General features: G+C 47.3%; 1 protein-coding gene across 1 annotated transcript; it reads right to left on the reverse strand.

Annotated features, from left to right (window-relative positions):
• Window positions 1-391: 391 nt before the first annotated feature.
• RTP2 (receptor transporter protein 2) lies at window positions 392-3,902 on the reverse strand. The gene is made up of 2 exons (XM_019752092.2): window positions 3,739-3,902; window positions 392-902 (listed from the first exon to the last, which is right to left on the reverse strand). The coding sequence occupies exons 1-2, from the start codon at window positions 3,900-3,902 to the stop codon at window positions 392-394; spliced, it is 675 nt and encodes a 224-aa protein (XP_019607651.2).
• Window positions 3,903-10,878: the final 6,976 nt, after the last annotated feature.

Genomic DNA, 10,878 nt, shown 5'->3' on the forward strand with positions numbered 1-10,878 from the left:
CCGCAAGCAGCCGAAGATAAGCTTGAGAATGAGGCAGGGGCAAGACTGGACTTAAGGGGTATGGGGGTTCCTAATGGGGTGGAATATGGGCTATGGAAATGAAGCAAGGGGAGGGATAGAGGTGGAGATGGAGGAAGTGCAGGGAGAAGATCCCTTCCTATGGGTTTAGTACCCTTCTCCCCTACCCCAATCACTGTACATTTTAATGGAAGGACCTTTAAGCATCTCCTAGAGCAAACCTCTCATTCTGCAGAGTAATAAACTGAGGTCCAGAGAGGTAACTGCGTTGTACAGCGTCATATATAGAATCTGTACCAGAATCAGGACCAGAATCGGATGGCTTCCCTACTCTTACCCCCAGGCACCCTCCGCGCACTCCCAACCAGCTCCACTAAAGGAAAGCAGAGCCTCGGAAGGAGAGCTGCAGGTAGACAACGAGCAGGCAGAGGGAGGCCCAGAAGAGGCACCAGCGAAGAGAGAAAAAGTTGTAACCCGAGCCCTCCTGGGCCCTTGTCTTGGAGGCACCAGAGGCGTAGGTCGCCTCCTCCTCCAGCAGCTTCTCGCTGGGCTTCCAGTGCACGATGCCCTCCTGGCAGGCCTCGCAGAACTCGCTGCGGTGCGGTCCGCTATCCGGGCGGCTGGCCACGTGGATGCGGTACTGGCCGCCATCCTCGCCGTAGCACTGCTCGCGCAGGCTGGTGATGAGGTTGTCCACCAGGCTTTCGATGTTCTCCTCCAGCATGCTTGACTCGTCCAGCCGCGCGGTGCCGCACTCATAGCACAGCTGCTTGAAGACACGCATGCGCACGGAGCCCATTCTGTGGGCGCGGTCCAGGTGCATGTGGAAGAGGATGACCACGTGGGCTGACTGCCAGGTGTGCCAGCACCAGGAGCAGTGAAACCTGCAGGGTTAGGGGAGAGGGATGGAGAAGGTGGGCCTCCTTCCCAGCGCAGCCTGCCCTGGAGGAATCCTAAAAGGAAGGGCCATATGCTTGGGCATGTAGGTAGAAGCAGTATTTACTGCCCCCTGGGTTCTTTAGTGCTCAAGCTGGCCAGCTTCACCTCCTCCTGGTAAGCTCCCATGGGGCCTGGAACAGCGTCCTCAGGAGCCTGGCACAGGAGCTGTCTGGTTGCCAGCTGTGCTCTCCAGCCTGCCTCCTACGAGCGCCCGTGGTCACAGCTCTCCACAAACCTAATGCACTCAGGACATGCACTGGAATGCTAAGCACTGGTCACTCCCCCAACTGGGGCTTATTTCTCCTCTGCGAAATACAGGGAGATGATGTCCAGTAAGGGTGCTTCTGCCCAGACCTCCCGTGACTCTGGTAAGGGGTATGACCAGCATGTCACACTCAGGCATCCTGCCTGCTCTGGGGAGAAGAGAAGATGCTTCTCACTACGCCAGGCTCAGACCACCGAGAATTCACCAGATGGAAGGATGGATGAGTGAGGGGCCAGCAGGGGGAAGGCTACAGAGTTTGGCTCCTGCACCTTCACAAAGAACACTCTCTTGTCCCTTGACAAATCATCCCTAGAGCCCACTCCACCCTGCAGTAGAGACTGAAAAAGCGGATCCTGCTCTGCATCTCCCACCACACATGCGTATATGCATCTTACCATACACACAGGCCACGTTGTCTAACCTGGGCCCCCTACAGCCCCAGTCTCAGGGAACATGGAGGGAAGTGGCGGGGACTCATCTAGCCTAGCTCCCCTCCCTCAGCACCCTCCCAGTGCTTGCACAACTTCAATAACAAAGCATTCATTACCTACAGGGTAGTTCCATTCCTGAGATGAACCTCTTAACAGGCCTCTGTTACAGAGGTTTTACAGGCAATCAAGTACTCACTGGGCTGAGTCTGCCCTCACTATTGACTCTCTCAGGCCCTGAAAGACCCCTGATGGTGAACTCAATTCAATCCAACAGACACTACCAAACACAAACAGCCCAGGTTGTGGGGGAGAGATGAGGCCACGCCTGCCCCTGAGCCCTGGAGCCCACAGACAACATGGGCACAGATCAACACCCAGCACAACCCAAGGCAGGGTTGGCAGGGAGAGCAGCCTGACGTCCTGAGCCAGAAGGACCCTCACTCTGCTGACCAGAGCTGCAGGCACCAGGTTTCATGTGCCCTGAGGCTTAGAGGTAGAGTGAGCCTAGGCACAGAGTAAGCACAGAGCAACTGTTCTCCAGCCCTGCTTGTGGCCAGCTAGGAGCCACAGGTCACCAGCCAGCATAGGGCCAGCTGATCCCTGAGGCAAGAGAAACCATGAGTCTGAGGAGCTCAGCCCCTATACTCCCAGGCCCTGTGCCTCAGTTTCCAGCTTGCAGCACCCCTCCACCAGGCAACTCAGGAGCTTCATGTTTTCAGCCTCCTCCTCCCACACGTTTTTAAATCAAGCCAAATCAGGGTTGTTTCCTCTCCCTCAATCCAGACCTCAGATCTTAAATGCCAAAATATCAGACCTAGCAGGAGGGGATCTTAAGGATCATCAACTTTTATTTTACGGAGACAAAACAGAAGCACTGAGAGAAAGTGAGCTCTCCGTATACACAGCTAGTCAGAGACAAAGCCAGGACCCAGCACGAACAGGTTTCTAACAGGTGGCTCTTGAATTGAGTTGAATTGAAATAAACCAACCTACCTCTGCCTCTCTGTCTTTTGTCCCAAAGAAAGGTTCACTCTAACATGTACAGGTCTTGAGGCAAGAATACAAATGGACGCTCCCCACCCACAGCCTGCCTCTTCTGTTCCTACCCTCTGCACCTTGCTGTGCCATGAGGGGCTTCACATACAAGTATGTATGAACAACCCAGTCTGTGTGTCCACACCCCAGAACACAGCCACCTGTTGGCTTCCCCAGGTAGCCAGCCTAGGGATACTGTCTGTTCTTGAAGTAATGGACCCAGAGAAGAGGATTGCATGGACCCTGGAGATGAGCTTGAGGCAGCTTGGGCAGGGAATTCTGTGGTCCCAATCCCAAATCATGGTCTAGAAGAGGGAGAGGCATGTGGGCTTTTGATGGACGTTCCTCTTGGCCTTAGGACTCCTTGGACTATGGGAGACATGCAGCTCCTATAAAGTATGGGACACTGGGCCCTATAGACCTAAGGGAAGTACTACCCAAAGTTAAGTCTTTGTGTCATAGATCCATAGAGAGTAGAGCTGGAAGGAGCTTGATTGATCATCTAAAGACAATACCCTGGTTTTGCAAATGTGAAAACAGAGACCCAGAGAGGGAAAAGGACTTGCCCAAGTGCACAGAATTAGTTAGCTATAGAGCCAGTTTCTAGAACATAGCAGGTAGACAGTAATGTCTTTGTATTCAAATCAAATTGGCTTGAGCTGACTGGACAGACCTAGGACCAGCGCACAGGCCCTGATCCTTAGCCTAAGGCTTTCCCTAGTGGACCTCACGGCCTCCTCCCCTCAGTGCCCACCACTCTTTAAAAGATTATGAAACTAAGAAAACATTTAAAATGTCAGAGATTACAGGGGCATTGAAGATATTACAGCTCTTCATTCACCATGGAAAACCAAGACCCAAAGAAAGAAGACAACTTGCTAAGGTCGCCCAGGGAATCAACGGTACAGCTGGGATTAGAAAGTTCTTCTCTGCCCCCTACCCGGAGCCGACACCAAGATGGAGCTCCCCATATCGCTCTGCCTCCCCTGGAAGGTGCCCAGGGTTGTGCTCCAGGGGCTGCCTGCAGAGTCCTTCCTCCCCAGGCCTCACCTGCCTGAGGCGTGCTGTTCCAGGTACTGCTTCCAGCCAGGGGCCAGCTCATGGGGCTTGAGGCTTGGGTCTATGATGAGTTCCCAGCTGTCAGCTGGCTTTGCCACCTCCATCTTCTCATAAAACACTTTCTTCCACTCGCAAGTGGTCAGGCTGGTAGACATGGCCCTATTGGCAAGAGTGGAAGTTTGAGCCCCACCTGAGCGAGCACCCAGAAGAAGCCCAGGTAGGTGCAGAGCAGTTTAATCTCTGCAGTCTGGAAATCCTCGATAGGACCAGGAGCAAACAGGACCCAGCAACCTCCTTTTTCACCCTGGAGTCTGTTACCATGGCAGCTGGGCAGGGTGCCAAGAGCCAGCCAGGGCTGAGGATGAAGGAAGTCCCAAGGTAGAGTTCCTGGGCCCTGAGCTGCGCTTGGGAGGCAGGGCTGGGTAGTAACACTAAGTGAAGCGAGCAGGGTGGGAGGCTCAGCCTGTCCTCTAGGGACCTCGAGGGGCCTCCAAGAGACAAAGACGATTCAGTGGCCCTGCTTCACCCTATTGATTTTCCAGGCATTCTCCACATCCTGTGCCATGGTAACTGTGTCACCCTAGGGAGCCAAAGAGAAGCAGGGAGGGGGAGACGCAGAGCCTGCAGCTCACACTCGCCTGATGTGCTGGGACCATCATTTACCACGTGCCAGGCACTAGCTGCTGCACCTGTGTGCTGGCCAGGGTGGGGATTAGTTTCCCCTTCCTCCAGATCAGGAGGAAACTGAGGTTTACACAGCTCTAGGTGGCTCATCCAAGACTTGGATGTAGGCCTTCCAAAACCAAGAGCAATTGTTCATTTATTGTAGTACTGTTGAGCTCCTAACACATAGGACAGAGAGCAGTCAGTGGTCCTTTTGCTCTGGGAGATCTCAGGCCAGTTGGTGAGATAGAATGTAATTTAATCTGCTGTGAAAAGCATCGTAGTAATATTTTAGATTCATAGAGTCATAGAATTGTTAAAACTCATATTTGGTTCCTGGTCCCAGGCCACACTAAAGCAGCTGCTGGAGGAACAAGTTTGTTCTGTGTTGTAGGGTCTTGCAGCCTCAGCTGCTGCTGAAAGAGGCCAGGCAATAGGGTGTCCACAGTTTGAGATGCTCAATTTAAATACATTAGGTCCTATGAGGGAATTGGACTCCAAATTTGCATAATCCAAATGAAAGCACAGTCACACCAGAGTGAAGGAGGCAGCCTCCACAGGGAAAAGCCCAGGCGATTTGGCAGCTTACTCCAATTCATCTCCAATATCTGTGTGGCCATAGAATCCAGTCACTGCCCTCAGTGGACTTCGGTCCTCTCACTTGCACAGGGGAGGCTGTGCTAGATAGCATCTGAGGCCTCCTCCAGCTATGATCATTGCACGGCTATTTGACCTGGAAATTGATGCCTAGACATGGGGAAGCACAGAGAGAGTGAAGAGTATGTAGAACTGCAAAGGGTTGCTGGGAACCAGAAGGGCAGTTTCCAGTGTTGAGTTCCAGATTTGGCACTTGCCTCCAAGTGGTTTTGCCATGGGGTGAGGTCAGGGACAACACTATTGGATTTCCTCTGGGAATGGGGACGTGTCCTACCCTAGCTTTGTGCTAAACTCCTGAGAAAGGACAAAACTATGTCTTAGAGACCTTGACCAGGACTTTTAGAAGGGACCTTTTATTTTTAAAAATCTGATTTCTTCACCAAATCCTCCATCTCTTAACCTAACTCTTGACATCGAATTTAGAACATCTAAAGTTCAGAAATGAGAAATGAGTTGGCCAAGGCCTCAGGACTGGGCTGCTTATGCCCCACTGGGGGAGCTTCCAGCAGTCAGCTGCCAGCACAGCTCAGATGAGGGGACCCATGAGTTCCCAGGAATGGAATGAATTGAAGAGCTTATGGCCCAGCCTAGAGGTATATGACAGGAGTGAATCTCTAAGAAATAGTGTTCCATTGCACCCAGAACAAATGGTAAAGAAAAAATAAAAAAGATAGAAGGTGAGAATTATCAGGGTTTATCTGTTCGTTTTTGCCCAAATGATGCAATTCCCTTACGTTTAGTATCAGGTTTAATTTAGAGTGGGAGCTCTCTAAGCAGAGACCAATATAATTTACACAGCCCTGTTTTCTCTCAAGAAAAAAAAAAAACAACCTGCTTGTGATGCAATCAATGAATACAGTTACTACTTCAATTTGCCGCAAATGTCACTAGGTTTCTCCAGAAGCCAAATTTAGAGCTCACTAAGATATAAATATGTACAGCTGTAGCCACGTCACATGCTGGCAGTTTCATTATACAATGCTGCTATATTTTTAATCTAAGTAATATTTATTAAAATAAAGGAATGTGTATTTCTTTATAAAATAAAATACTATGCCCCTGCATTTTGCAAACAAAATTGACAAAGGGGAGGGGGATAAAAGAACCAGTCCCTCCTCCAATTTGGAATGTGGGTTAATAAATGCTTTTGTAAAATGTTCGTTACCTAAATGTTACTAATTAGAATAATACAGTGGGTGTCAATGTGGAGCCTAAAGTATAAAAGTAATGAAGTATTAGGGGGTGAGTAGATATCATTTAGGAGGTTTTGAAAACTATATGTACCCTTACCCCAGGGATGTCAACACCTGGTCTTCAGGGAGGTTATCCAGTATCGTCTCCACCCACCCTAGACCTGAGAAGAACCAGTCATTGTTACTGATGGGAATTTATTGTCCCACAGGCATCATGAGGCCAAAAAAGAAAGAGAAGAAAGAGAAAGAGGAGAAGGAGGAGCAGCAGGAGGAACAGAAGGAGGAGGAAGAGGAGTAAGGTTGAATAAAACTGGGTTAGTGGTTCAGAATGTTTCTTAACTAAGAAAACAATCCCAGGGAAATGCAAGCTCTGTCCTGTCTTCCCTTGTCTCCATAATTTAAAGAATGAAGGAAGGTGCTACAGTGCAAATCCTAGGTCCCTGGGGAATCTTTGTCAAGAGCAGTTTGAAAGGCTTCTCATCCTCAGGATGCAGTGCTGGAAGGCAGCCTGGTCCAAGCTCCAGGCTTTGGGTGGCGTATGACCACTGAGTCTGGGTATCTTCACATGGTCAGGATAGTTCACAGGTCTCAAACAGTGTGTGCTGTGAATCAACTTTCAGGGAACATTTCATGCTGCTCTTTCATCAGTTGGCAGCAACCAGAACAACTGCAGGCAGGCAAGATTTTATTCCTGCTGGTATTCAAGGGTCCACAACATATGGGTTATGCTTCTGTATTAAGGGTGGCAACATCTACTGTCACTTTTTTTCAGGGCCTTATTATCTTAGGCAGAGATTTGGTGAAGGATTGTCACACTATTTGTGGGAAATACTTAAGTAAAAAGAATGGGTGGGAGCAGGGAGCACTCCCTGCAAAGAAAAAATAAAAAGGATGGGATTGAGTAAGTGAGTTAGTGGTTCAGGAAGGAAGAACATAAAATTCCCTGTTGAAAAGGAACAGTCAAGCTCGGAGGGTCTGGAGATGCTTGCACCAGATTGCAGCCTATGCAGACTTTTGTCTAAGAGGTAGAGGGTTCCATCAGAGTTCCTTAGCTATACCCAGAGAATCTGCCAGTTTCTGATGAGCCCAGGCTCAGCACAAATGCACAAGCATGACTTCTCTCAGAGACAATCCCAGGCAGAGCAAAAAGGAAGCATGGGGATGCTTATATCAGCTCTTCAAGCCTCCATTCTGAAATGACATGTGCCATTTCCCCTCACATTCCGTTAGCCAAAGCAAGTCACACAGCCAATGCTGCAATGGGGCAGGGAAATATATCTTGCTGGGGGCAGAGGACACTTTAGGGAGTGGCACCAAATATTTGGAAGAATAATAAAGTCCATCAGAGCACCCACCTGAACAATGGTCACCCTCCTTGCACAATGAAGCTACAAGGGTCCTATGGTGCAGGGTAGTCAGAAATTGAATTTTAATTCCTACTCTTTTGTAAACTTCTCTGTGACCTTAGTGAAAAAGACACCCACGGAGGAAGAGACCACATGTCCTAGATTCTACAGAAGATCTGTGTTTCAAGGCTACTGCCCTGATTTCTCTAAGAGTACATGTACTTAGCAGTCCATGGGAAACTGGGGTCAGTATATATGTTATGAACCTTAATCTAAACACTTGGGAATCCAGTTCTCAAGACCTAGAAAAATAGATTTACTAAATTCTCTTGCATAGTTGGGCAGAAAGACATATTTGCAAAAAAATAAAAATAAAAAAAGATAGTTAACAAAATAAAAGCGTGCACTTCAACACCGCAGCTTCTAACCACCACAAAGACTGTTCCAGAGGACACCATCCTTGAGGTTGACAGTGAAGATGCTACTCTGTCTAGTTCCAGAATTTGGAGGACAGGATTATAAGGACCAACCTTTCTGCTAACCACAGTTTTAAAAATTCTGCTTAAAATATTATTTATAAAAACATTAATGATATGACAAGAGGGTAAAGCACCATTAGGCCAAAATCTACATGAAGGTAGATGGGCAGAGTGCTGAAGCTGCTTTTACTCTGAAGGCAGTTGCCAAATGCAATGAAATAGAGCTGTCATATTTATCCTGCTATAGGACCCAGGACTACAGAAGACACAGCTCAGAATCTACCCAAGGCAGGAAGCATAATGTACAACCCTATGACAAGAGCTGCAACCATGAAGAGCCCTGCACTTTATGTGTGATGGTGAACAGGAAGTGCCAACTGCAGCCACCACGCTCAGAGAACTGCAAGGATGATTGCTTTGACAATGAGGAGGGAAGAGTATTGATTAGCTTCAGAACAAGATAAATATATATCTTTCAATGATATTGGAATAATTGCTAAATGAATAGGAACAGAGCATATATAACTTTCATATTAAGAGAAGAAGAAATAGTGTAATTATTAGACAACATATAATCCAAAAGAAAACAAGGAGAGAAAGATGACCAAAACACAGTGAGACAAATAGAAAACAAAAAAAATCAGATCATGGATATAAATCCAAACATATTAGCAAATTCATTAACTATAAACTATATGTCCAGTTAAAAGACAAAGATTGTCCCATTAAGTTAAAAAAAAAAATCAAATTAAAACCTCAGTAGAATGTTGTCAGACACCCACCTAATTGGCAAGGATGAAAATGCCTGATCATGCCAAGGACTGAGTAAATGAAGCAACATGAACTCTCACGAGTTGGTGAAAATTTATATAAATACTTTGGGGAAAAATTTGTCATTGTCTTTCAAGGTTGAATATGCAAGAACCCTATGATCCTAGGTGTATATCCTAGAGAAACTCTTCCACATTTTCACCAGATTACATGAATGATAATGTTTGTAACATCACTGATTACAATGACCCAAATTACATTCCAGTCCTTTTCATTCCATTTCTATCACATTCTATTCCTCTTCATTCAATTCTTTAACTTTCCATTCCATTCCATTCTTTTTCATTTTTTTCCCCACAAATGTCTATTAGCATTATATATACACACACCCTGGAATACTACAGAGCAATAAAAATCATTTCTATGCACATTAACATGATAGAATCTTACAATGTTGAACAAAAGAAATACACACACACACACACACACACACACAAGTTAACAAATATAACAAATTAAAAACTTAAACTACATTGTTTTGGGAGATATAGATACAGATATATGACAAATGTAGTTTTTTTAAAAAAAAGAAAATCATGAATGGCAAGACAATAGTTTCTCTAGAATTAATAGGAGAGATCCAAGATGGCTAAGTGGATAAACACTGTGCCTGCATTCTTCCATGAGCACATTAAAATTACAACTAAATTAGAGAAAAATCAACCTGGAAAACCACCTAAAGTCTAGCCAAACAGAAGTTCTATAACTGAAAATATAAAGAAGCTGTCGCGACTGGTAGGAAGGGCAGAAACGCAGAATGGGCCCCACACCTGCGTGTGGCAGTTGAGAATGAGAAGGAATATTTTGGCCGCTTTCGTTCCCGACCAGAGTACTGGTGTTCAGAAGAGGAACCCCCACAACATTTGGCTTTCAAAAACAGTGGGGATTCTGACCATTTGGGTGGGCTGGAGGGCTGCGGGGAAACCCAGACATCCTCTTAAATGGCCCACATGTAGACTCAGTCGCTCGCAGGCACTTACCTTGGGCTCCAGTGGAGGATGGTGACTCGGGGGAGCCTCAGAGACATACAGGGGGGCAGGCTGAGGAGTGTAGCTTAGGGGGGAAGACTGGAGGACAGTCGGCATTTTCCCGGAAAAGGATCCACCTTCTGTGTAGCCACCAGGTGGGCACCATCTTTCCTGTGTTGAGACCGCCCCTTCCGGGCAAATTTGAATCTGATTGGCTTAGAGAGCTCCACTGCTCTGCCCTGCTAACTCACTAGGACACCACCCCATCCAACTCATGCACTGCTGGAGGCAATTTCTCCTCAAGCAGCCAGTTCGGCCCAGCCATCCCCGCCTGCATTGCACTCTTTCTTAAAAAACTATTGGAGTCTGGCAGGCCCCAGACAGGCAGCGACTGACCTCGGTGTGCTCTGAGACTTTCGCGGAGTCACTATAGGCTCAGCACTGGCACCAAAAGAGAGTCTACATTAGCCTGGTGACCACAACTCTTCCCACTTTAGTGGCTCCCTGAGACCGTGCCTCACCCAACCCATATACCACACGAGGCTTTATCAGTGGCTGAACTTTAAGAGAGCTGGTAGGTGGCAGTAGGCCTGTGGGTGTCCTGGCTTCTTGTAGAGTTATGCCAGGCCCAGTGTTGGTGGCAGATGTCCTCAGTTCTCAGCATGGCCTCTCCCATGAACCTCCAGGTTTAGCACAGGCAGTGAACAACCACAGATTGCTTTGTAGCTCCTGCCAGGTAAGCCCCTGACAAGTCTCAGGCAGTGGCTGACCTGGGCCTGCACCAGAGTCCTCACCAGGACAGATAAAGAGCTTCCCAGACAAGAAAAAGCTAAAGGAGTTCATCATCACCAAACCAGTATTACAAGGAATGTTAGAGGGTCTTCTTTAAGATGGAAAAAAAAAATCAAAATTATGAATAATAAAATGGCAATAACTGCATATTTATGAACTTCAATGTAAATGGATTAAATGCTCCAATCAAAAGATATAGGAG

The sequence above is a fragment of the Rhinolophus sinicus genome, linkage group LG01 (assembly GCF_036562045.2).
Source record: "Rhinolophus sinicus isolate RSC01 linkage group LG01, ASM3656204v1, whole genome shotgun sequence".
In the NCBI taxonomy this organism is placed as follows: domain Eukaryota; kingdom Metazoa; phylum Chordata; class Mammalia; order Chiroptera; family Rhinolophidae; genus Rhinolophus; species Rhinolophus sinicus.